Source organism: Nyctereutes procyonoides, unplaced genomic scaffold (assembly GCF_905146905.1).
Source record: "Nyctereutes procyonoides isolate TBG_1078 unplaced genomic scaffold, NYPRO_anot_genome, whole genome shotgun sequence".
Lineage (NCBI taxonomy): Eukaryota > Metazoa > Chordata > Mammalia > Carnivora > Canidae > Nyctereutes > Nyctereutes procyonoides.
In genome coordinates, this window is record NW_026575126.1 from 37,264,410 (window position 1) to 37,288,984 (window position 24,575).

Here is a 24,575-nt window from a genome sequence, read left to right on the forward strand (position 1 = left end):
CTTGGAGCTGCTGGCTAGAGAGAGAGGGCTGGGGTCAGAGTGCCTCTCCGTGTGCCAGGCGGCGGGGGTGGGGTTGGGGGGGCGGAATGAGACAGCACAGCCCTGGGTTCTTCTCATTGTCAGCTGCCGGTCACCCTGGGGAAGGGGGCAGGAGAAAGCCGTCCACCCGGCTGAGGGACTTCACGGGGAGGTATATCTCACACTTACTTCCCTGTTCTGGGGAACTGTAAGGGGAGGGGGGTGCGCAGAGGCCTGAAGAACCTCTCCCTCCACGGCCCTAGCCAGAAACCAGAAAGACGAGGCAGCTCCAGTAAGTTAGTGGCAGCTAAAACGCTCCCGGTCCATTTATTGGCCACCTGAGGTGGTCGTCAAGAAACTAGTTAGAAGGTAATCGTGGGAACTAGTGTAATAAATGCCCTGAAGCACAATAAGTTCACCAGGGTGAACAAGGCACGAGAGGTCAGGGCCCGGCAGCAGGCAGGTCGCAAGCCCTGCACGTGAGGCCCGGGGTGGGCCTGGGCAGCTCTGGCCTGCCGGTGCATGCCCCAGGCCCAGCAGCCCACCGACTCAGTGGAGCTGGGCATCCAGCTCGTACTTCTCGCAGAACTTGTCGGTGAAGGGGATGCAGGTGAGGAACTCGCACCACTCGCAGCGCACGGGGTAGAAGTAGAAGAGGACCACCAGGCCGGCCAGGAGGCCCAGGAAGACCACCTGGAAGACGATGATCTGGCAGCGCTTGCGGTACAGGTCAAACTTGCCGAAGCTGATGTAGGGCAGGAAGGCGAAGGACAGGAAGAGGCCGCTGATGAAGCCCGAGATGTGAGCGAAGTTGTCAATCCAGGGCAGCAGCCCGAAGGTGAACAGGAAGAGGACCACAGCCGACAGCTTGAAGAAGGCACGCCAGGGCCGTGCCAGGACCTGCCAGCTCTGGAAAAGCTCCACGAACAGGCAAGCCAGGATGCCAAACTGCGAGCCGGCTGGGCCCACCTGGCGGCAGCGTGGGTAGCTGTGAGCTGCTGGGGCCCAGCAGGCCACCCCAGCCTGGGCCCCCGTCTCCCCATCCCACTTCCCGAGACCCAGGGCGCATCACGATTGAGGGGCCCAAAGGAGATGCTCCCAGGCTGGGCTCTCCAGGGACCCAAACTTGGTGCCGGATACGGACCCAGTTTATGATGGAGAGTGGGTGCCCACGGGATGGTCCCCACCCGGGGGGACAGCTTTACCTCTGCCCGGTATGGCAGGAAAATGGCACTGGCCAGGTTACCAGTGACACCACTCAACAGGTAGATGATGGCTATGCGGTGCCAGCCTGCCAACTTCTCCAGGTCCCGCAGGACGGTCATCTGGAAGCAGACAGACACCAGGCAGTGCAGGATCCTATGGGTGGGGGCAGGGCGAGCACTCAGCAGAGGGACTACCCCTTCCCCATCTCTGGCCAGCCCCTCTGGGTGCCTGGGACCACCCACCCCACCTGCCTCCGCCCAGCCCACGTGGTATCACTTGCCCAGCGTGCAAGAAGAGGGACAGCCACAGGCGGTAGAACTGGTCGGGCACCTCAGGGTTCAGAAAGGGCAGGAGCCCACACACGTCATCCATGCAGTGCACCTGTGCAGAGTGGCCCATCAGCACCCACTGTGGCTGGGAGGGAGCAGGGAGGGACGCTCACCCTGGAGGCCTACCTGGGAGCACAGCGTGGCCTCCTCGTGGAAGTAGCCCCTCATGAAGTCACAGTACTCCCGGGAGGTGATCTCACACCTGAAAGGTCAGGCCAGGGTTGAGAGGACCTGGAGAGGGGACTGCTGCGGCCCAAAGGCAGAGGCACCGACTGCCACCCAGGTCCCTTGGAATCTTGGGTTATTTCAGAAGTTGCTGAGGGAGAAGGGCACAGCCCCAGCACAACACACATCTACCTGCCCTTGGTGCCGATGCAGCAGGGCCGGCCTGTGAGGACACAGTCCATGTGCGGGTGGTTGGTGTGGTTCCCAGCGCTGTTTTTGGTGCAGATCTGGGTTACAAACAGGTGAGTTGGGTTAGGGCCTCTCCCAACCCTGGGCCCCACACCATGCCTGGGGATTGGGGCAAAGATGGACAGGCTCCTAGGGTGGGGAACCGGCCCCCCTTGATTGCAGGCATGCTGCCACACCCTGAGACCAATGAGCCATCTGTCAGGTTGGAATAATGACACTTGACCTCCCAAGCTTCCCCCTGGTTCCCCTGTTCTGGCTACCTGCTTGGGTGTTGGCAGGCAGACAGGTTGGGCAAAGGCCAGGAACATGCATCTGAATATACAGGGTGGTCCCACGATGGGGATCGCTCTGGCATCATTAACTGGTGAAGTGTGGATTCCTACCCCACTGACAAGGGTGACTCCCAAACAACCCTTCCACTGTAGCTCACCGGCCACTTGGTGATGTCATCTGGCCACTCGTGGGGGTCCTCTGAGGAGGGCTCATCACACACCCTGCATGAGGCCAGTATGTGGTCAGACCTCGCTTTGTCTCCTTGGCATCCACACCTGTCCAACTCGACAACAAGGGGGGCTGTGCCCTCTCCCCCCGCCCCAAACCCCATGAAGCCATGGACAAAGGCGGTCCTCCCCCAGCAAGACTGACCTGGGGTCCTGGTGGCAGACAGAGCCAAACTGCCTCTTGTGGCCAGCAAGGTCTGGGGCACTGGGGTGCAAGGGCCACTTCACCCACACCGCCAGCGTGGACTGTAGGAGGACACAGGGTCAACCCCTGGTCAGAGCCCACCCCTTGACCAGTGCAGTCTCAGGAGGCAGGAATTAAAAGCAAAGCCACTGAGACTCTCACCCTTACCCACAACCCAATCTCCATGAAACAACACTCCAAGGACACCTGGGGGTGCTCAGTGAAGCGTCTGCCTTCGGCTCAGGTCATGATCCCAGAGTCCTGGGATCAATTCCTGAATCAGGCTCCTTGCTTGATGGGGAGTCTGCTTCTTCCTCTGCCCCTCCCAGCACCCCCTACTTGTGCTCTGTCTCTCTCTCTGTCTCAACTAAATAAATACAATCTGGGCAGCCTGGGGGGGCTCAACGGTTTAGCGCCACCTTAGCTTGATCCTGGAGACCCAGGATCGGGTCCCACGTCGGGCTCCCTGCATGGACCCTGCTTCTCCCTCTGTGCATACTCTCTCTCCCTCTGTCTCTCTCATGAATAAATAAAATAATAATTAATAGAATCTTAAAAAAATAAAAGACGCCTGGGTGGCTCACTGGTTGAGCATCTGCCTTTGGCTCAGGGCATGATCTGGGGGTCCTGGGATCAAGTCCTGCAGTGGGCTCCTTGCGTGTAACCTGCTTCTCCCTCTGCCTCTCTGCCTCTCATGGACGAATAAGTAAAATATATAAAAAAAAAAATTACATTCCAGAATATACAGGCATGTTAGGAAACTGTTAAAAGGATCTCAACAACAACAACAAAAAAGGATCTCAACAGCAGAATTCGTATCAGCTTAAAAATACAACCAAAATAGGGAACTGGTATAAACTATAGCAGCTCCACAGATGATGCAGTAAAAACTTGGATGAGAGGAGCCTGGGGGGCTCAGTCAGTATCCGACTCTGTTTTAGCTCAGTTTGTTTGTTTTGAGATTATTTATTCACGAGAGATACAAAGACAGAAGCAGAGACACAGGCAGAGGGAGAAGCAGGCTCCATGCAGGGAGCCCAACGTGGGACTCAACCCCGGATCCCGGGATCATGACCTGAGCCAAAGGCAGCCGCCCAACCACTGAGCCCCCCAAGCGTCCCTCAGCTCAGATTTTGATCTCAAGGTCATGAGATTGAGCCCTGCACCCGGCTCTGCCCTCAACAGGGAGTCTCCTTCTTCTCCCTCTGCCACCCCCACCCCTAATTATGCCGTCTCAATAAATACTTCTTAAAAAAGCAATTAAGAAAAAAATTTTTGGATGAATCTTCTTTGTTTTTTGGGTTTCTTTTAATGGCTCGGTGGAAAGAATAAGGAATACCACTTGCGTAAACTTAAGACACGTGCACAAAATTGAGACACGTGCAGAAAGAACACACCCAAACCAAAGACTGGCTACGGCTGTCATCTGACATGAAGAGGCAGGAGATGAGGGAGGCAAGGCGTAAACGTGAGCGGAGGGACTCTGCTTTAAGTCCCAAAGTAAGCACAAACGCACGGTGGCGGGGCACGCACCGAGCACTCCTCCTCCGATGTCTGCACACAGCCCGACTGGTCATTGCGCACGCAGCAGGCTGAGTGCTTCTCACGCTCCCGCGCAGCACGGATGAAACTGTGCACCTGCGGGTCCTGACGCATGCAGGGCGAGAACTTGGCACCCAGGTGAATGAGAGCCTCCTGGGGACAAATGGGATATGCTGCTGCGGCCCTGGCCCCTACCAGCCCAGGGTCCCCCCCCTTCCCCCACACCCGCGACACCCACAAGGCCCTGTCCTGACCGAGCTGGGCCCGATCCAGAAGTTCTCCTGCTGCACATACTTGACATTCTCATAGACCCCGCGGTTCCGCAGCACCTGCAAGGTTGGGGAGAGAGATCACAGAACCCACTCGGGCCCTCTTCTCCCAGAGTGAAGCAGGAGGGAGTTCAGAGCCTAGACTCCAGACTCCACGGGTCTGGGCCGGGGAGGGTGCCTGGGCTCACCGAGTCCACGGTCTCGTGCTGCGAGAAGCCCACAGGTGCGATGCCGTAGATGCACACGGCCAGAATGGTGACGAGCGAGTGCACGAAGGTGAGCCAGTAGGTGAAGAACGGCCTGTGGGGCGGCGCGTCAGCAGAGGCAGCACCCCCACCCAGAGACCCGGCCCCAACCTGGAGCTGGCCGGCTTCGAGCTGCGCCCCACCCCGCACTCCCACTGCGTGCCTACCTGTGGTCATCCATGTCTTCGATCTGGCGTTTGACGTAGCTGTCGATGCGCTTGCGGTACGTGCGGTTGGTCAGCCGGCCCACCATGCCTAGCCCATACGGCCGCTTCTCCCTGGCAAAGAACTTGCGCACCGGCATGGCGATGCGCTGGCCGCGCCGCTGACCCGCCGTGCTCACGACCTCCTGCCGCAGCCGCACCTTAGGCTGCGGGGCAGCTGCTCCACCCTCCTTCTGCTTCCGCCAGCCTCGTTCCAGGGGCCTGGGGGGAGGGGCACAGTCACCCCCCTGCCTGCTGCAAGCCCTCAGCAGCACCAGGGTGACCTTCCCACCCTGACCTGCTCCATGCAGTGAGGGCCCTACGCAGCCATTCAGCCTCCAGCTTAGCAGCACAATCCGTCCCGAGCCCCTGTGGGGACGGAAGCGGGGGGACCTGACCCTTACGAGAGTCCCTGGAGCACCTACAAACATGCATTACAGCACCCTCCTCCTCCCCTCTGGATTCCGCCCAGCCCAGGGGTTCTGGGATTACGTTCCTGTCGCCCAGGTGGGCAGCTGAGCATTGAACGGCGCCCCGCCTCGGGTCCCACCAGCACAGTGCACAAGCCGGGCTCATGATCCACAAGCCACCTCCTTCCCTGGCCCGCCAGAGCGTCAGCACCCCAGGGCCCAGCTGCTCCTGCCAGCCCGAGCCCAGCCCCCAGCCCCCCGACTGCGCACAGGGCAGCAGCACTCACAGCATCAGGTGGCTGCGCTCAAGCTCGCTGCGGTCTAGGGCGCCCCCCGTGAGGTCGCCCTGCTCCGTGGCTTTCTCCCAGTCCTTGAGCGCTGCCTCCGAGGGGGACTCAAACACCTCGTCTGGGTACGTGGACAGCTCTTCATGGAGGACTCCTTCCTGAGCAAACACACGTGGTCAGGGTGGGGCAGGCAGGCAGAGGGGCCGTGGGGGATGGCCCTGTGCTCTTACCCGGGCGAAGAAGGACGTGTCCAGCTCGTCAGGGAAGTCAGCTGTGTCCTCCTCCAGGAAGCTGGCGGGAGTGAAGCTTCGGCGCTGCACCCGGCGCAACGTGCCATCCCTAACAGAGCGGCCCTGCCAGCAAGGAGGTGAGCATGCCGCGAGGTGGCCGGCGCAGTCTCCACCCCACCCCAGCCCCGGCACCCACCTTCACTAGGGCCGCGGCTGCCCGGAAGCTCATCTTGGCCACTGATTCACGCTTGCGTCGCCGCGGGAACCGGTTGAAGCCCGAGCGGGAGCTGGAGAAGGAGCAGAGGGAAGCAGCACCAGGCGTGACAGGTGTGTGCGGGGTACTCAGGCCATCGGCCGTGTCATCCGCCACGCGGAAGGCCCGGCCCCGGGCCAGGGGGTCTATGATCTGGCAGAGGGAAGGAGACGTTAAAAGTCAAGGTCTGGTCATCGCTCTGGGGGCTCCTTCCCCCCCTAGAGTCGCTGCCCCTCCCACTCCCCAGTGGGTCCCTGGACAGCCGTGTAGGTACCTAAAAGGGTCCCCCCATCCTCACCTAGGGCCTTTGCACTGCTCTTCATCCTGGGAGGGTCTCTCATCCAGAGACTGGACCCATGGTACAATCCCAAGACCTGTCCCCTCCCCTGGTCCCTGGTCCCTGGAGAGTATCTTAGGTGCCTTTATGGGGCCATCTGACCCCCTCCCACACCATGAGCTCCGAGGAATCTCCTCTGTCCAAGGTGGCTGTGGCCCCAGGCCCGGCCCAGGGAGCAGAGTGAGAAGCTGGCAGGAGGCAGCAGGGGACGGGCATACCTTCTGCATGCCCAGCTGGCACGGCCCCACATACAGTGGAGGGGGGGTCTCGGTGCTGGTCAGGGACACGTTGTCCTGGCTAGGCAGGTCTAGCTCCCGGATGACCTGAGGCTTCAGCTTTCCATAGCGCTGGCTGCAGTGGCGGATGCTCTTGCGCTGCCACTTCTGGGTGCTGTCACTGTCCTTGCTCACTCCGAACCAGTCAGCTGTGCCCCTGCCATGGGATGGTCTCAGCAAGGGGAAGGCAGATCTTCCCCCGGCCCCGGGAGGGGCCTCAGAGGCCCTCTTCTTGGAAACATGCCCCAACCCAAGCCTCCAATCACTGTGGGGCCCAGGCTCCAGGTAGGCTGGGCCTAATTAAGAGGATGAATAGGTTCTGGCTCTGGCCACCCCCTACACAATTAGCCAACTGCACATTCCCACTAGAACCGTGCATGGCAGGCCTTGCCCAAGTGAGTATCCTACACAGACCCTCCACACACCACAGAGACGGGTGCTCAAGGGGAGGCACCGAGTCCACAGACGGCATTCAGAGCTCAGCCCTTGGCCAGAGAGCTAGGCCCTGGGCAGCAGCTTGACCTGCGACACCACAGAACTTGGGCGGCGGCCACTTGCAAGCCCCCAGCTCTTGAACATGCACGGAGAAACACTACCAGCACCTGCTGTTAGGAGTGCCCAGGGAACACCAAGGACAGTGGCAGCTCCCCAGAGACCGCAAGCCATGCACCCGCCGCCTGCTGTCCACACACTCATGCCCTGCCCCGATACCTGAGCAGGGACCGAGAGAGAGACCGGCGCTGGGGGAGAGCCCTACGGGCAGCAGGGGGTCCCAAGAGGGGCAGAGTGTGGACACGCCCAAAGCGCACCTGTCGGCTGTTCAGGGGCCAGAGCATTGGGATGGGAGAGACAGAGAAGGAGAGAGCGAGTGCTGGAGGGGAGCAGAGAAGGCGGCAGGTGAGAGCAGTGTGTCCCCAGAGCAGGACAGGGCGACATGGGGCTTGAGATGGAGGAGGGAGCTGAGTCGGGGGGACCCTGGCCCCCTTCCCAGCCCCAGGACCCGGAGGGGACCCCGTATGCCCTCTGTCCCCCCAGCCCCACCAGCGGAGCAGCCGAGGCCGACCGGTACCTGCGGATGGTCTGCGTGATGGACGTCTGGCGCTGCAGCCCCGGCCGCCGGAGCTCCGGGTGGGGCGAAGGCACGGGGGCGGTCTCTGCCGGCATACTCACGCTCCGCAGGAAGGCCTGACGTCTCAGGGGCTGGGCGGCGGGGTCAGAGTGAGGAAGCTGGAGGGGGCCCCCCCGCAGCCCCCCGGCCGGGCCTACCTGCAAGCAACTGGGCTCCTCCGGGGCCGGGGGCGCTGCGGCCGGGATGTCCAGCTTCAGCCAGGGCGGCTTCTTGCGCTGCAGGCTGCTCGCGCTGTCCCTGCGGGCCTCACTCATGGTTCCGCGCGGGGCAGGGCGGGCCTGGGGATGCGGCGTGGGGTCACTCAAGAGCCGTGCTGAGCCACTGCCTGAGGCTTCCTGGGCCGGGGACGGCCCTGCCGTGAGGCCGAGCTCCTGCTCGGTGCTTAGCACTGATCCCAAGAGACATGCGGGGCCTGAGCGAGGTGCCCAGATAGTACAAACTCATTCATGTTGGGAGACAGGTGCATGACAAACACGTGAGCACCCACTATGAGCCACTCCTGGGGCTTAGGGATATGTTGCTGGAGACACACGGAAACGGAACCAGACAAAACCCCTGCCTTCCTGGAGCTTACGGTGCAGCCAAACCCTGACCCTACAAGTACCGATGGGGCACCTGGCTGGCTCCATAGGTTAAGCATCGACGCTGGCTTTCGGCTGAGGTCATGGTCTCAGGGTCATGGAATCGAGCCCCTCGTGGGGCTCTGTGCTCAGCCAGGGTCTGCTTCTCCCTCTGCCTGCGTCTCTCTCTCCCTCTCTCTGTGTGTGTCTCTCATGAATAAATAAATTAAATCTTTAAAAAATAAAAAGAAAACGCAGCACATGACAGCTGCTGGGGCAGTGATGCCTCCCTGCGAGGTGACATCTAGCAACGACTGAGGTGGCCAAACAGTGAAGCAGGCCGTTGCATGGGGCAGAGCCGCTCCCCACAGGATCAGCCCGCCGGTCTATTGGAGCGGAGGACAGAGGCGGCCCGAGGGCCTCCGCATACCCCAAGTTTGCCCGACCCAGACCTTGCCCTTTCACCGCGTGCACTTGCCCCAAGCACAGAAGACCCAGGGCACCTCAGCCAGGGCCGCGATCCCTCCGTCTCACAGGAGTGGCCGCGGCTACAGGGTCAGGGGACCCCCGGGGCGCCCCACCCCCACCGGGCGCCAAGCACCCCCTCAGCACCTGAGACCCGGGACCCAGAGCAGAGGCCAGGCTTTGCCCTGGGTCTCCCCGCGCCTGGCCCAGGGCTGGTGAGGCAATGAGCATGTGACCATGGCCCCTGGGACTCTATCCCCCCCCCCCCCGGAAAGGGCACTTTCCAGGCAGCACTGGTTGCCCCTCCACAGAGACGGGCCACACCAGGAGACCCGGGCTCCCCGCACACACTGGGGCGCCGGCATAGCAGGGGAGCGGCCACGCAATACTCGGAGGGCAGACACCCCAAATTATCGCAACTACATCAAAGAGCTTGGGACCCAGACAGATTGTGATGTTCAGGTTTCGGGGGTTGCCGGGGGGCCGTCGGTGAAGCCTGACTCGGGCTCAGGCCCGACCTCAGGACCCTGGGATGGGGCACCGCCGTGGAGTCTGCTGGCCCCTCTGCCCCTACCACCGCCCCCACCCCCGCACCCCCAGCCTGTACTCTCTCTCAAATAAAATCTTTAAAAAAAAAAAAATCTGGCTTGGGAACCCACTCACGAATGCCTCTGGAAACAGCCCCACAGCTGCCGGGAACAGATGGAGAGAAAAACCCACGCCCGTTTTGCGAACAGGCAAACTGAGCCCTGGGGAAGGGTGGCCAGCGGGTCGGTACCGGGACGCCGCAACGCCAGCCCTGTCCCCCAGCCCCGCCCCATGCAGCTCCCCTGGCCCCGCGGCCTCCCCAGGGACCCCCTGCGGCCCACATCTGGGCGCCTCAGCCACTTGGTGCCCCGTCCAGCAGCGCACGGGCCCTTGCGGCCCATGGCGACACTGGCATCGGCGACCCTCCGGCTCCCGCCGCCCCGGCCTCTCCTCACACCCACCCCTGCCCGCCCTGACAGATGCGCCCGGCCCTGTCCCGGCGGGCGCACAGAGCCAGGGCAGGCTGGGCCCAGAGCCGCTCTGTGCACGGTCGTCCGCAAGATCCGGAGCGTGCAGGGTCCCTAAGAAAGACCCTTCACTTGGGTCCGGGAGGAGGAGCTGAGCACAGATGAGGTGGGGCAGGGACAGACAAGCAAAGAAGCAGAAAAAGGGTGGTGAGGCCCACGGGGACCTGCCAGCCTGCCTACAGCTGGTCCCAGGAACACAAGAGCCAGCTGAGCTCTAAGGGGAGCCACCAGATCCCCGCCCGTGCGCCCCGACCTCCTGGTGTCCCTCACCTCCACCCAAATCCCTCCAGTGTTTGGGGCGGAGGCAGGAGGGTGCTCTGGGATCCCCACCCTGCCCCTAGTGCTGCGGGTTCCGGGTCAGCCCCACCCCTCTGTGCATGGTTCCCCATTGGGGCCTCAAGTGGTTGGGATTCACAAGGGGGGTGCTCCACAGTGGGCCCCAGGGGCGGGGGAGGGGCAGGCCCGGAGGACAAAGAGTCTGGGCTGGGGAGGGACACAGTACCCACCCAGAGGAGACAGTGGCTCAGTGTCCAGGCCTCCCCCAGGCACACACTGGGCTCTTGTTCCCAGAGAGCCCTTCAGGGGGGAATCCCAACAGCATCTCTGCTCTGCTGACCCCCTCAGGGCAGGAGGAAACCACAGCCCAGGGAGGGCCTGACTACTCAGGGTCACACATTCTGAGTCACTCTGGCAACGCTCAACACTGCCCACCCAGGCCCCAGCCCCATCAGGAGACCTAAATGGGCATCTAGAAGTGAAGAAGAAACTGCTGACAACTGGGTGGGGACCAAGCAAGGGGGCACGAAACAGGGGCACACTACACCCAGGCACTCCGGGCAGCACAGGACAAGTGCGCGGGCTCATGAGGGCCCGAGATGGGGCTGAGGGACAAGGGTCCCGCAAGCTCACAAGACCACCAGGGCTGCTTCAACTGGAGGGAGCGAGGTGGGAGTAGCTACAGCCTCAGGACAGAGGGCGAGGTGGAGAACAGGGGCAGATCCTACCGAATCCTGTCCCTGCTTTGGGGATGAGTGGGGACCCCCCGGGCTGGCACGGCGCATAAGTATAAAGGGGGCCAGGGCCGCCTGGGTGGCTCAGCGGTGGAGCTTCTGCCTTGGGCCCAGCACGTGACCTGGGGGTCCCGGGATCAAGTCCCACGTCGGGCTCCCTGCATGGAGCCTGCTTCTCCCTCTGCCTGGGTCTCTGCCTCTCTCTCTCTGTGTCTCTCAAGAATAAATAAATAAAATATATTTTAAAAATAAAAGGGCCAGGAAGCCAGTGGAGGGAAGCCACTGGGGAGAGCCTGGCCTGAGCCAGACCCTGTTCAAGCAGGGAAACGGCAACCCTCTGCAAGCCTCATTTTTTTTATCTGAAAATGAGGGAGCACAGCAGTGCCTGGCACACTGTAGGTGCTGGCGAAGCAGCAGCTGAACCAGAGGCCCAGGCTGCCAAACGCCTGCTGGTCTGGGGGCTCCCTGAGGGCAGCCAAAGGAGGAGCAGGGAAGGGGAGCAGGAGGGCCCATGAGCATCCATGACCAGAGCATAAGCCACGGGCGGCACCTGGACACGGAGCCTTCAGAGATGCCCAGGGTGGCTGTAACCAAGAGGCAGGAGGAGATGGCAGGCAGTTCTGGCCTGCCGCAGCCTAAACACTGGCCAGAACCACTGCGAGGCCAGATCCTCAGGTGTGAGCAGGAGCCACTAGAGCACTCAGGCCCCCTCTGCCAGCTGGCAGGATGGTGCCAGGAGGGGCTGCTGGAGGCTGAGCAGATAGCAGGGGTGCCCCAGCCCCAGGACAAAACCCACCAGGCCCTGGCCCCACCCTGCTCAGGGGACCGCCCACCGCCCAGGTCAGCTGGAGCAATGGGCCCCACCCCAGGACACCTGCCCAGACGTGTCCCTAGCTCACCTGAGCATGATCCCAGGAGGGGCCAAATCCTCCAGCCTCCACACTAGAGCCCTGACCTCTGACCCTCACTCTTCCATTTGACCCTAATCTGAGACCCAACCCCAGAAATCCCCTGGCAGTGGGGAGCACTAGCTGTCTGGTGTCCCACAGTCCAGTCCTTCATACCACAGGCTACTGTGCAGCAGAGCCAGTCACCTGGCCTCTCCGGGCCTCTATCCCGTGTGTTAACGGCCCCATGCTACACATGGTAACGGCCAGGTCCTCAACCCGCCTCGAGCCTCCCAGGCCTCACACGTTTTCTGTGAAGGAAAAGGGGTCAGAAAGGAGCAGGGCAGCCTAAGATCTAGCTGATGGCCTGCACAGTGTCCTCTGCCCATCCCCAGGAGGACACACCAATCCCTACATCCCCTCGTCACCCATCACATGACAGACATCACCCCAGAGGAGTGTGTAAAAGGCCTGTAACAGACCAAGAGGCTCCCCGCTACAGGAGGCCCTGAAGGCACAGGAATCCCTGGTGGTAATTACACTGTGGGACCTGCGCAGGGAGAGTGGTGCAGAGGGCGCTCTACGGGCACGTGTGAACCCGGGAGTCACAGACGACCCGAAGCAAAGCCCCTGCCCACACGAGCTCTGGCCCCAGGGTGGGGAGCCCCAAGACTCCGAGAGGTGGCAGGTCTATGCCACACGGCCAGTCAGCAAGGCCACAGGGAGCCAACTTAGCTACAGCGGATCCTGGCTGCGACCATCCGAGGCCCAGCTGACCTCAGGAGTTCGGTGAAAGGCTGCCTCGGGCCGCCGAGGGGAAAGGCCCACATCCTACCAACACGCCCGGCTCGGGGCAGGGGAGCAGCCCAAGCACCAGGCGAGCCTTCACAAGTTCCCCCACTGACGTGACACACGTTTCCTGGTCCCCCGACACCCTCAGGCTTAGTGACCTCCTTCCGGACGGGCCAGCCGCTGGACAGTACAGGGAGGCCCCAGGAGGGGAAGCCAAGTCCCAAAGTCTGTTAGAAGAACAAACGGCTTGTCCTCAGAAGCCTGGCATACTTGCCTGAAATCTGGCTCCACCTGACCCTGCTGACCTATCACGAGGCCCCTGGGAAGGGGCCTCCCTACCCATCCCACAGATACAAAACCTGAGGCTCAGAGAGGACAGTCGTCTACCTGAGGTCACCGAGCCTCCGAGGGAGTTCAAAGCCTTGGACATGCCTGCCCAGGAGCTGGGGTGCAAGAGGCCTGTGTGCCTGCCTACCTGCCACCCAGGGGTAGGGGCAGACCATCTGGGTCCTCAGCTTGGGGAGGGCTGCCAAGCCCAGCGGGGCCCCGACTGCACCCTGTCCTGGCCCAGAGCACCTCAGGGAGGAGGGGGTTGCCCAACAACACACCGAAGCAACACAGCAGCCGGAAGACAAGGATACGGTCCCTGGGCAGAAAGGGGATCCTGTCACGGACACCACGGTGGGGTATAGGACCTGGAGCTGGCAAGGGGGGTGCGGGGGGGGGGCTCACATCCAGGGACAAGAGCAGCAGGCTGCGCCCTGAGCAGTAGCTGGGAGCTGAGAAGACCCTGAGGGGGTGCCCGAAAAGGCAGGGGAGACCTGGGTGATCCCCTCTGAACCAACTTAGAGTATGAGCTCCCCTGGACAGTAATGCTGCATGAGGGACGTTGGTCATAGCAATTCTCCAACTCTGCTGCCGTCACTTGGCCTGTCTGTGCAATGGGAGGCTGGCTGGCTGCTTAGAAGCGTTGGGATGGGGCCTGGGGGGCCCAGCACCTTCCATTTGGGGCCACTTGCTCCTGTGCCTACCTACTAGCCCGCTGCCCGGTTCTCAGGGAAGGGGGAAGGGGACCGAGCTCCCCCGGGATGGCCGCTGGTGGCAGGCGGCTCAGCCTGGGGACCCCCTGGACCGCAGCCCGCTGCTGGGGTCCTTACGGTCCTCCCAATTTCTGGGGGCTCTCCAGGGGGCTGGGCTCCGAGGGGGTGGGGAAAACCCAGCATCCAGCTGGGCCAAACCTGAAAAGCCAGTTTCATCCTTGAATCTTCGCAGCCAGGAAGTCCTGGGGTGGGGGGGAGGGGGTTCCCCAGCAGCGGGCCGGGCCTCCCGACGCAGCCCCGCCCGCCGGCCGGACCTGGAGTCGCGCAGCCCGGCGCCCGGAGCGAGCTCTAGGGACCCGGCCGGGCCTCCGCGCTCCCGGGGTCCCCGCCCAGTGCCCGGCGACCGACGGACGCGCAGACAGGCAGGCCGGGCCCGCTGCCCCGCTGCGCCCCCGCTATCCTGGGGAGCCCCGGGCCGGGCACCGGGGTCGCGGAGCGGGGGCGGCGCGGAGTCGGCGGCTCCCGGGCCCTCCCGCCCTCCCGAGTCCCGGCGGCGGCCGCGGAGGGACAGCCGAGGGGGGTGGGACCGAGCCGCAGCTGTCGGCGGGTGGAGCCGCGCTGTCCGGCCCGCTCCGCCGCGGGACCTGCTAATCCGCCCGCGGGGCTATTTTTGCGGCGCGTCGGGCGAGGAATCCCGGGCTGGGCCGCCCCGCGGGGCTCGGGCGCCTCCGGGCACGGGAGTGAGGCCGCCCCGGCCCGCCCCGGCCGCGACCCCCGCGCCCCGGCCCCCGCGCCCCGCTCACCGCCGCCGCCGCCGCCGAGGGCTCCTCGGGGTCCGGACGGCTCCGGGGAGGGGCCGCCGCCGCCGCCGCCGCCGCCGCCGCCGGGAGGGCGCCCGCGCCGATCCCCGCCCGCCCGGGAATGCCATGGAGCGAGGGGCGTGCGCGCCGGGGGCGGGCCCGGCCGGAGGGGGCGGCCGCGCTGACTCAGGGCTCAGGAATGCGCGCGGCCCGCCCGGCCCAACCGCCTCCTCCGGGAAGGCCGCGGGGCTCCGCTCGCTCTACAGCGAGGCCTGGCTGACCTCACTGGGCCTCGACTCGGGCTCCAGAGGGAGGAGGCTGTGGGGCGGCATCCCTGGATCCCCTGCAAACTGCCCCCCACCACCTCCGGAGGCCCACACTCACCCCACACTCCTCACCCCACACTCACCCTGGCCACGTTCACACACGCGCGTGCCCATGCGTTCCTGCACACACACACCCACACGCTCCGGCCACTCCCACTGACGCTCACACACACTTGTTTACAGGCTCAAACGCACACGTAACTGCGCACACCTTCATACCCACCTCCATCCACTTGTACACGTGCACACGACCACAACCGGACACTCCCACTCATGTACGTACCTCCCAGGACACACTTGCACTCACAGCAGAGGCAGGATCAGAGCGGGTACCCCGTCCGCAGTCCCCGCTGCTCCCCAGCAGGCACCCCCAGGCCAGGCGGGCCTTACACCCTGAAACCTTCAGAGCAGAGGCAGTGCTGTGTGGGGCACACACTCCAACTTTCAGACCCTGCTCACTGCCCCCCGGTACGCTCATCCCTGCATTCTCGGGGCTAGACACAATATGACCCATTTCCTTGAGGCTGAGATGCTGGTGGGAATTTCCCAGCGATCCCTCCCTCTTGACACTGCAAGAGTCTGTGGACCTGAATCACCCAGAACCCAGAGGAAGACCAAGGAATGCAGGAGGGCAGTGCCAACAGCAGGGCGCAGGAGGGCTGACCAGGTGCTATGAGTGCTGGGGGGGCTTCCTCACGGGGGTCTCTTCTATTGCGCCAGAGAAAACAGAACTGGAACCACAAGTCTCCGAAGGACCCTTTCACTAGATGCCAGAACACCCTAGGGCACCAGTGGCACAGCAACTCAAGCCTCCCGGTGCCTAGAAAGATGTCCTCAGGCCCTTTGCTGTCCTGTGACCAGGTGGCACTGGCCCTCTCTGAACAGAGCCACTGCCACCGTCAGCAAGTCATGCCAGGCCTGACTGCAGACAAGACCTGGTTCCTAACTACACAGAGAATAAAGCTGACAGGTAGCAGTGGCAGCCACCTTACCGGCTGGCCCTGGAACCTGGGCAAGGGACCTTTGATCATATCCTCACCGGTACCAGGGGCCAGAGCACCGCCTACACACACTGGATCCTATTTGAACACGGGCATATCAACACAATTCTTAGGTAGAGGGGGAAAAGCAAAGCTTTGGAGGAGCCACGGGAGGACTCCTTCACTGGCGGTGGGGACAGTGACTACCAGTGGATGGGGGACACAAGGCAAGAGGGAGGCTGCCCAATGCTGATGCTCATGGCTCCTGCAGCCTACACGTGCTACTCCTCCCTTGCCAGGCTCTCAGCCAGACAGGACAGTCTCTCCATACCAGGCATTCTCAGGCATTCTCGACCCCTGCCAGGGATAAACAGGCCCCACCCACCTGGATGCCCAGACTAAGCTGGCAGGGCTGGCGGTGGTGTCATCTCTGGAGTCCAGGGCCCGGGCTCGCCTCCAGAGCATGCCATGGCTGAGCATCCAGTGTTGGCAGGTCCCCTCCTGCAGCGGATGCTGCAGGGTGCCACCCAGACCCGCTCCATGACACAGACACTCATTCCCAGCTGCCAGGAGCATCACCCATCGCTGGCTCACAGCTGAAAGCCCCCTCCAAGGAGTCACCTTCAGTGGACAAGAGCGGTCTTGCCAAAAGTCATGCCCCTCCCCAAGGGTGGTCTACGCATTCAGTGACAGCTAAATGGCCTCCCCATGTTCATTCAAGTCACCTCTGAAGGGCCCTCCTGGTTCCTAAGCTTGAGTAGGATCCCCCGCAGCCTCTGTTACAAACCCGCGCCTCTCACAGGTGATGCTCCCAAGGCATACCCCAGTATACCCTGGCAGGCAAACCCCGGAATCCCCAGGTTCTCAACACACCCCGGCACCTGAACAAGGACCTTGGAATCAAGGCATGGTGGGAGCAGAGGCCTGGACACGAGTGCTCGAGCCTGGACCTAGTCCCCACGGACACACGTATTTGGGTATGTGTGCTCCGCCTCAGGTCTGCCCCACTGCCCTGTGCTCTGGTGGAGCCCCGACCCGGAAGGCCAGCTCCCAGTCCCTCGCCTTGCTCTCCCTCCAGCCCCAGAGAAATGGGAACCAACGGCATCTGCCCAGCATGTGCACAGGTCACTGAGGGTGAGTGGATATCTGGGCCACCTCCATGACTGTGGACTTCACCCCAGGACCTGAGACGGTAAGTTCCCAACCAGTAGGAGGAGTCCCCATCAGCTCCCCTGTAATCCTCAGCTCAGCAGGCCAGTTCCTGGGCCTTGGGTAGCCTGGGTGGGCCCAGCACCAGCCCTGGGCTATTTGGGGAGGAGACAAAAGTGGGCCAGGCCAGCCAGGGGCCTGAAGTCACTGACTATTTCCGGGGCAGCTGCCCCTCCCCGCGTCTCAGTACCCGGCAAGGGGCAAGGGGTCGCCTAAGTACCTGCATCCAAGCTTAGCAAGGGAGGACGCAGCCCCCACATGCCTCCTCTGGCTGCCCTCTCTGCCCGAGGAGGCTTGGAGGCTCTGACCCCCACAGAGCCCGTCAGATCCAGGGAGCCCTGGAGGACAGTTGGGATGCCAGAACCCGAGAGGCTGCCAGAGGGCCTTCTGCCGTCAGAGACGCGGCCCACCGGGCTCTGACCCAACTCTCCGTTCCGAGAGTTGGCATCCCTCCGTTAGGGAAAAGGACACTGAGCCAGCATGCCGGGTGCCCTGGGACAGTGCTGGTGGTGGCACTGTGGCCTCCGTGCTATCCTTTGTCTCAAGCCTTCAGTCACTGGCCCTCCAGCAGGGCCCAGGGCAGCCCACCCCAGCAGCAATCCCTTTCAAAGCATGTGGGGTGTTCTCACCTCCATCTTGCACTGACATCCTCCAACACACGTCTCCCGGCCCAGCAGCGGGGCACACCCGGGACAGAGAAGGCCCTGGGCCCCTCCTCCCACCAGGACCAACTTCTCTCACCCCCGGCCGGCCTACCCAACAGGCCACAGTGGGAATGCTCGGCCCACCACTTCCAGCCTGCGGTGGAGCCTCAGACCACCAACCAGGAAGTGGGGCGGGGCGGACCAGGGCCCACCCTGGAGAGGTTTCTCAACCCCTGCACTCAGGCTGGAACATCTGGAGAGAGTGCATTGCTGGCACCGGCTCTGCGTCCTCCTCCTGGAGGCCGGGGCTGTGCTCTGAGCCTCTGTTTCCTCATTCTCAAGGTGGGGGTCAAACACCCCTTCGGAAGCGAGTAGACTCCTCAGGGTTTCCACAAGGGCCATGCGCCAGTTGTGAAATGGGAGTAAGAGTTCATACAAATGGCACCCAGCCTGCCCCAAGCACCACCGGGAAGAGGGGGCCCAGCTGGGGCCTGCTTCCCCCCTAGAGAAAGGAAGAGGGACTGGACACAAAGGAAGGCAGGAAGCAGGACTCATTGTTCGGGCAGGATGGCTGCAGGGGTGAGAAGGAAAAAAGGGGAGGGAGTCGCAAGGAGGCCAGCCCCGCAGGCCGGGACGGATGCTCGGGGCCCAGCCCGGAAGCCGCCCGAGAGCCACACACCGCGGGCGCCTGGAAGGCTGCGCCCTTCCCTGCCCAGGAAGTCCCGGCGGGGGCCCCGGGGGAAGCGCGCGGCGGGGCCTGGGCCAGGCTGGGAGACGCGCGGGGCGGGGGCCACCGCGGGGGCCTGCAGGGGCGAGTGTGCTGGGCGCGGGGCCGCGCTCACCGTCCTGGCCAGGGAGCCTCGGGGGGTCCGGGGGGCTCGGGCGGGCCGGACCCTCCCCCGCAGCCTCCTCGCCCCTGACACCCCGCAGCTCAGGGCCGCCCCCGGGCCACCGCGGCGCCCCACCCGGCTCCGGCCAGTCCTCCGCGCGGGCGCCCGCCCCTCCCCGGCCCGCCGCGGCAACCCCGCAGCCCCGCGGCCTCCGCCCCGGATGAGCCCCGCCCCCGGGGTGGAGCCCCTCCCAGCCCGCCCGCCTTCCGTCCTCCTCCGCGCAGGCGCCGGCACTTCCGGGGCGCCCGGGGGCGGACGGCGGGCGGCGCGGTTGGGGCGGGTCGGGGCCGCCTGGAGCCCCGCGCACCCGGACCCCGTGCACCCGGACCCCGTCCCCTCGGAGCCCGCCCGAGGCGTGGGATGACGGCGCGCGGCGCGGCCCAGGTGAGTGCGGTTCCCGGAGGGGCCCGACCCGGGTGCCCGTGAAGCCCTGGTAAGGGCTGTGCCCTCGAGCCCCCGCAGCCCGCGCGCCGCCCTGCCGCCTTCCCCCCCTCCCCACCCCGCGTCCGGACGGCCGGTCGGTGCTGCTCCGCCAGGTGCTCCTCCAGGTGGTGCTCCTCCCGGCCGGTGCTCCTCTGATCAGTGCTCCTCCAGCCGGTGCTCCTCCAGCCGGTGCTCCTCCAGCTGGTGCTGCTCCGGCCGGTGCTCTTCCGGCCGGTGCTCCTCTGCGTGCCCCCATCTGCATGGAGGGCAGCGGGGCCGTGGTGGGCCCACACGCAGCCACACCACTTCCCACCGCCCGCTGCCCAGACCCACTCCGGCCCAGGTTGCCCCCCAGGGACACGGTGGCTGCAGGGTGCCTCTTCCTGACCCCGAGCCCCTGCTGTGTACCCACCTCGTGCCCACCTGGCTTCTCCCGCGTATCCTCATGACCATCTTGTCACACATTGGTTCCTTTTTGGCAGATGAGGAAACAGAGGCACAGACGCTTCGGGTCACTTTCTAGGGCCCCTTGTTCTGGGAGCCGCCGGTTGTGACTGGGGCAAGGGATGCCTGTGAGGTGCCAGGCAGGGCTCACCCGAGCACAATAGCACGGTCACCCTGCCATACCCAGTCCTGGGGCCAAACCATCATCACAAAGGCCTGTGAGGCAGGTTCAGATTCTAGGTCTGTGATAGGGAAACTGAGGCCTGTCTGAGCCTCAGTCCCCGGGCAGTTTCAGGAGTCCCTCAGCACCCAGGGTGGGCCAGGGCCGACCCAGAATGACCTGAGCGCCGCAAGGCAGGCAGGGACTGGACTCCAGGCGGCAGCATCCCAGCGTCCGAGCCCATGGTGGGTATTGGCAGATGGGCTGGGCCGCAGAGACGGTCACGTCAGCACCCACTCTCAGTGGACCAGCCGTCTCGTTGCACTTACAGTAAAAATAACGGGTTGGTCACATGCCAGGGAGGCAGACTCTGCAGACCAGCCCTTGGGGACGCTGTCGCCAGGCCCAGGGCTCAGCTGCGCTTTGTCTACTCCCACTGGCTGTGGAGCTGCTGGCCCTAGAACAGTTGGGCGGGTGTGGTCAGGTCTCTTGGCAGCAGGTGGGAGGTTGGGTCCCTTGGGAGACCTCGGCTTTGCCCCACTTGCTCCTTGTCATTATGACCTCCTGGGTCATGAAGGAGGGTAGCTGGGGACTCCGCAGGTGTCATGCTCTCAGCACATGAGTTGGAGCAAAGAAGAGCGCCTGGTGCTCACCCTCCTGTATCAGGCCTCCCTGGCCATTCTGAGGAGGGGATGGCACGGTGGGAGCCCTGCCCGCATGTCAGCCGGGTGGGAGGGACTGCAGAGGACACCACGGTCACCAGCGTTCTTGGCTAAGCCCCAACAGCATCTCGGCCGTGCTTTATACTTCTGGTTAGAGGGGCACCTGGCTGACGCGGTCAGAAGAGCAAAAAATGTAAAAAATTAATTCCTGGTTAGGGTCGGTGCAGACAAGGTCGGGGGTTTGTCTGGAGTCTGTGTAATGAGTGGGAATCGGATACCAGCCCTCCTTTCCTGGGCCCGGGTGCCTGCTGTCCCTTCCTCGGGCCCGGCAGCCCTTTGCCATCACCCTGCGCATCTCGCGCGGGTGGAGGGTGTGTGGGTCGGAGTGGCTGCGCCGTGCTGCCTCCGACAGCCTGTCCTCTGTGCAGTCCTTTCCCAAGGCCTCGCAGGGCCCAGCATGGGGCTGAGGACTGCAGGTGTGGCGCTCCGTTTGCACCTTGGGACAGCCCGCCAGGTGGCTGCGCCGTCCGGCCCATGCGGCAGGAGTCACGCGCGGTCTGACCTCCGCACTGAAGCTGTTCACAAGGTTTGTCTCATCTGTTCCCGTTACAGCTTTCCTGCAGGACGGGCCAAAAAAGGCAGCGAGTGTTGGAGGCAGACCGTGAGAGCCCGCAGGGCAGGGCCCAGACGCCGTCCCCTGGGGAGCCCTGCTTGGGGCCACCGGCAACCCTGGGCCCTCGGCGCAGCATCTATTTCTCTGGCCCAAAGAGCCACTCTGCGCAGCTGGGATCGGACTTCTTTGACCAGCCTGCCGTCGCCCTGGCACGGGCGTTTCTGGGACAGGTAACCTAACGTGGCCACGGACCAGGTGGAAGATCTCGAGGCCGAGGAAGACTCGGCCCCCTGGCGCCCGGCTCCTCTGCGGCCCGGGCTGCATCCTGGGTGCTCCGTTGGCCCGAGAGCCCGTCCTCAGCGGGCCGTGCTGCCCCGCCCCTGCCAGCTGCGGCCCACTCCTCCCTGGCGCTCTGCCCCGCTGACCACTGCGCACCGGCTGCGGTCCAGGCCAGGGGCACTGCGGGGCAGCTGGTCCCGCTGCTCAGGAAGGCCTTTCACAGACGGGTGGGTGGGAGCTAAGGGGCCGGTCCTCTGCGGTCAGTCCCGCTCAGTCCAGGCTCTGGGTGTCCGGGGCAGTGGGCAGGGGCAGCTTTGGGGCCCGTGCCTTCCTTGCTGCCCTGCCCCAGGCTAAGCATTTAAACCCAGCAGACTCGGGGAGGAGGTGGCGGGAAGGTGGGGGGCCCCACCAAGGGGACGGGGCCTGTGTGATTCCCTGGTGCTGGTTCTCCAGCCTGGTCCTGGCTGGAGCTTGAGATAGCGGCTCTCTGTGGATGGGACACTCGGTGACCATCGGGACTCTGTTCCCGGGGCTGGTGGGCAGGACAGAGGGGACAGTGGGGCCCTGGCTGGGCCAGGTGCCCGGTGCCTCCTGAACTGGGGAGATGAGGCCTAGGCTGTGGACTGTCGGGGTTGAGTGCACGTCTGCTCCTCTGGCCCTGGAAGCAAACAGACTGCCCACAGGTCCTAGTCCGGCGACTTGACGATGGCACAGAGCTCCGTGGCCGCATTGTGGAGACGGAGGCATATCTGGGGCCAGAGGATGAAGCTGCCCACTCTAGGGGTGGCCGGCAGACCCCCCGCAACCGTGGCATGTTCATGAAGCCAGGAACTCTGTATGTGTACATCATCTACGGCATGTACTTCTGCTTGAACGTCTCCAGCCAAGGTGAGCAGGGCCGCGGTGCCAGGTGGGACCACAGTGCCACAGCTGGCAGCTGGGACATCCCCAGGATGCCTAGACGGGGCAGGTGTCTGAGCAAACAGGGATCACTGCTAAGCTAGGTTGGGGTTTAGGGATTCTGGCCAGTGTCAGGGACATAGGTGCCAAGGGCCCCCACTGGGTAGGGGTCGTAGGTTGACCTGAACACACAGCTGAGAGGCTCCACGAGTATACCGATGGTCACTGAGCTCAAAGGTGGGGTCACCCATGACCCAGGCTAGACCTGGGAGGAGCTGGTTGTGGGGCGAGGGCAACATCAGTTTAGGTTGAGTTGGGCTCCGGCCGGAGCCTCAGCTGGTGGTAACTTACAGGGTCTGAATCGGTCACTCTCAGCTGGGGAGGACTTCGCCACCAGGGTGTCGTGAGGCGGTGTCCAGAGGTGTTGGTCATCCCAGGGGAGCAGTCTTGCTGGAGGGTCTGGGTCGTCGTCTCCAGCCATGCAGCCCGGACGGCATCTGGGCAGAGGCATCTTCCTGGCTGAGCCCCTTGATCCCCTAGGCCCTCTGGTCTCTAAGAGTAGCTTGGACGGGGGCGCCTGGATGGCTCCGTCAGTGGACCGTGTACCTCTTGATCTCAGGGTTGGGAGTTTGAATCCCATGTCGAGGGGAAGGGATTACTTTAAAAAGACAAAAAATCTTAAAGTAGTTGGTGTGGTAGGCAAAGGGCCAGGGGTGGAGGGCCTGCCGGGGCGGGGCTGCGTTGGCGTCCCCCGCATGTCTCCTCGCTGGCTCACAGGGCAGGGCTGCCCAGCCTCAGCCTTCCAGCTGGCCCAACAGATTCCAGAAGGACAAGGCACAGGGGTCAGATGCAGCCCAGGCCCGAGGCTTCCCGGTGGGATGACCGTGCTCGGGGATGACTGGCCGCTGGGACGCCCCTTGCCAGCCTCACAGTTCCCGCCCATCACTGCACCATAGGCGGCTGGGGAGGCGGCCACCTACAAGCACCCACCACGCTTTTTAAAAAATAAGGTTCTCCCTGGGTGGCTGTCAGGCACTGAGGCTTCACGGGGAAAGCCCACCTGTCCGGCGGCACGGGCACCTTGCAGATGCAAGTGTGCGGGAGGTGGGGGCAGCACGCACAGGGGTGCTCGGGGAGGCAGCTGGAGGTCTGGCTTTCCAGGCGAGGTGTCTGTCCCACAGGGGATGGGGCGTGCGTCCTCCTGCGAGCGCTGGAGCCCCTGGGGGGCCTGGAGACCATGCGGCAGCTCCGCAGCACCCTCCGCAAGGGCGCCACGGGCCGAGCCCTCAAGGACCGCGAGCTGTGCAGTGGCCCCTCCAAGCTGTGCCAGGCCCTGGCCATCGACAAGAGCTTTGACCAGCGGGACCTGGCCGAGGACCGAGCGGTGTGGCTGGAGCGCAGCCCGCCGGGGCCCAGCGAGTCAGTCGTGGTGGCAGCAGCCAGAGTGGGCATCGGCCACGCAGGAGAGTGGGCCCGGAAGCCCCTGCGCTTTTATCTACGGGGCAGCCCCTGGGTCAGCGTGGTAGACAGAGCCGCGGAGCAGAACGCACAGGCCTGAGCGACAGCCTCCTCCATCCAGGCTTTTTAATTTTTTAACAACCAAATAAACACTTTATGTCTAGAACACGGTATTGCTTGTATCTCCTCAGCAGCCCACTCAGCGGCCAACGTGTGCTTGGGGCCCGCCCTCCCCCCAGACGGGATGCTGGGGGCCTGTGTGTGCAGGTGGGACGCGTTGCTCCTCAGGCCTGGGAGGGAGGGTGGGGGGCACCCATGCGGACTCACCCAGGCCCTCGTGTGTCAGGTGTCAGAGTGGCTGGGTGATGGCTCAGTCGCAAGCCTCCTGCCAGCTAACGGGGAAGGGCACTGGACATGCTGGGAGGAGCAGAGTGCACGCAGGCCAGGGCAGTGCTGGGCCTCAGGGCACAGGCCAGGCACCCACCCGCGCTCGGCTCAGGCAGGGGTGGTGATGACACGTTTCTGTGGATCCCCTCGGGTGGCCGTGGGGAGGGTGGGTTGGGAGGAGGTGGCCCGAGTCTGAGAAGCCAGCAGGCCTCTCCTCCAGGCCGGAGTCCTGGCCACTCTGTCCATCCCTCAGTTCAGGCCCTGAGGCTGCCCCAGCGTGGGCGCCGCAGCCCCGGCTGCTGCTGGACACTGCTCGGGCTCCCAAGGACGTGGCCTGGCCTCACGGAAGCAGCGCCTGGAAGATGGCGATGACCGGGTCCTCGTGGGTGGTCACCACCAGCACACTGCGGAACTTGTCAAACAGCATCAGCAGCTGGGAGCGCCGAGTGTTCTCGTTGTACATGATCTCCTCCAGGTGGTGGCGGCCGCGGAAGTAGTGCAGGAGCCTGGGGCGGGGGGGGGGGGGGGGGGGGCAGGTGAGTGTCCTGGTCCCCGGAGTGGCCCGTTTGCCCTCAGCACCCTGACCTGCAGGGCTGGGGGCTGCCAGGGCTCCTTGTTCTGCTATGGAGCGAGGCCCTCATGTTCCAGGGGCTGTTTGCGGCTGGGGCTGGCACACCAGCAGCTTCAAAGAGGTGCCTGGCATGAGGTTCTAAACGGGGGGCCTCCCCCCACACAGAAGACCATACGCCTGCAGAGCCCC

General features: G+C 64.0%; 3 protein-coding genes across 9 annotated transcripts in view; 1 reads left to right on the forward strand and 2 right to left on the reverse strand.

Moving 5' to 3' along the window:
* Positions 1-311: 311 nt before the first annotated feature.
* Positions 312-18,551, reverse strand: RHBDF1 (rhomboid 5 homolog 1). Of its 4 annotated transcripts, XM_055339812.1 has the most exons (18): positions 17,585-18,550; positions 7,969-8,109; positions 7,772-7,902; positions 6,646-6,859; positions 6,034-6,243; positions 5,838-5,960; positions 5,608-5,765; positions 4,875-5,132; positions 4,651-4,762; positions 4,448-4,522; positions 4,185-4,346; positions 2,613-2,713; positions 2,398-2,461; positions 1,911-2,005; positions 1,680-1,755; positions 1,505-1,605; positions 1,224-1,377; positions 312-987 (listed from the first exon to the last, which is right to left on the reverse strand). In XM_055339812.1, the coding sequence occupies exons 1-18, from the start codon at positions 17,588-17,590 to the stop codon at positions 568-570; spliced, it is 2,601 nt and encodes an 866-aa protein (XP_055195787.1). In that variant the 5' UTR covers positions 17,591-18,550; the 3' UTR covers positions 312-567. The 4 variants fall into 4 exon arrangements, with proteins under 4 accessions (XP_055195787.1, XP_055195784.1, XP_055195786.1 ...); XM_055339809.1 differs by having other exon boundaries at positions 7,772-8,109; positions 17,585-18,551; XM_055339811.1 differs by lacking the exon at positions 17,585-18,550 and adding an exon at positions 14,444-16,118 and having other exon boundaries at positions 7,772-8,109.
* On the forward strand, positions 16,133-23,594 carry MPG (N-methylpurine DNA glycosylase). 3 transcript variants are annotated; one of them, XM_055339877.1, is made up of 5 exons: positions 16,133-16,723; positions 16,825-16,938; positions 20,791-21,021; positions 21,736-21,958; positions 23,152-23,594. In XM_055339877.1, exons 2-5 carry the CDS (start codon positions 16,906-16,908, stop codon positions 23,526-23,528), a joined length of 864 nt encoding a protein of 287 aa, XP_055195852.1. In that variant the 5' UTR covers positions 16,133-16,723; positions 16,825-16,905; the 3' UTR covers positions 23,529-23,594. The 3 variants fall into 3 exon arrangements, with proteins under 3 accessions (XP_055195852.1, XP_055195851.1, XP_055195853.1); XM_055339876.1 differs by having other exon boundaries at positions 16,133-16,938; XM_055339878.1 differs by having other exon boundaries at positions 16,133-16,938; positions 21,754-21,958.
* NPRL3 (NPR3 like, GATOR1 complex subunit) overlaps positions 23,540-24,575 on the reverse strand; it is a 37,548-nt gene continuing 36,512 nt past the window's right edge. For both annotated transcript variants that reach the window (XM_055339840.1, XM_055339841.1), the window contains one exon: positions 23,540-24,321. In XM_055339840.1, coding sequence (XP_055195815.1) covers positions 24,156-24,321 — 166 coding nt within the window. In that variant the 3' untranslated portion in view covers positions 23,540-24,155. The remainder of the gene's footprint in view (positions 24,322-24,575) is intronic.

Bases quoted from the DNA above. Each gene is read 5' to 3' on its own strand.
- MPG (XM_055339876.1), top strand. From the start codon at position 16,906: ATGACTGTGGACTTCACCCCAGGACCTGAGACG. The intron at 16,939-20,790 runs GTAAGTTCCCAA...TTCCCGTTACAG, and splicing joins TCACCCCAGGACCTGAGACG to CTTTCCTGCAGGACGGGCCA. The intron at 21,022-21,735 runs GTAACCTAACGT...TGGCCCTGGAAG, and splicing joins CACGGGCGTTTCTGGGACAG to CAAACAGACTGCCCACAGGT.
- RHBDF1 (XM_055339809.1), bottom strand. The intron at 2,006-2,397 runs GTGAGCTACAGT...TTTGTAACCCAG, and splicing joins ATGACATCACCAAGTGGCCG to ATCTGCACCAAAAACAGCGC. The intron at 1,756-1,910 runs GTAGATGTGTGT...CTGACCTTTCAG, and splicing joins TGCATCGGCACCAAGGGCAG to GTGTGAGATCACCTCCCGGG.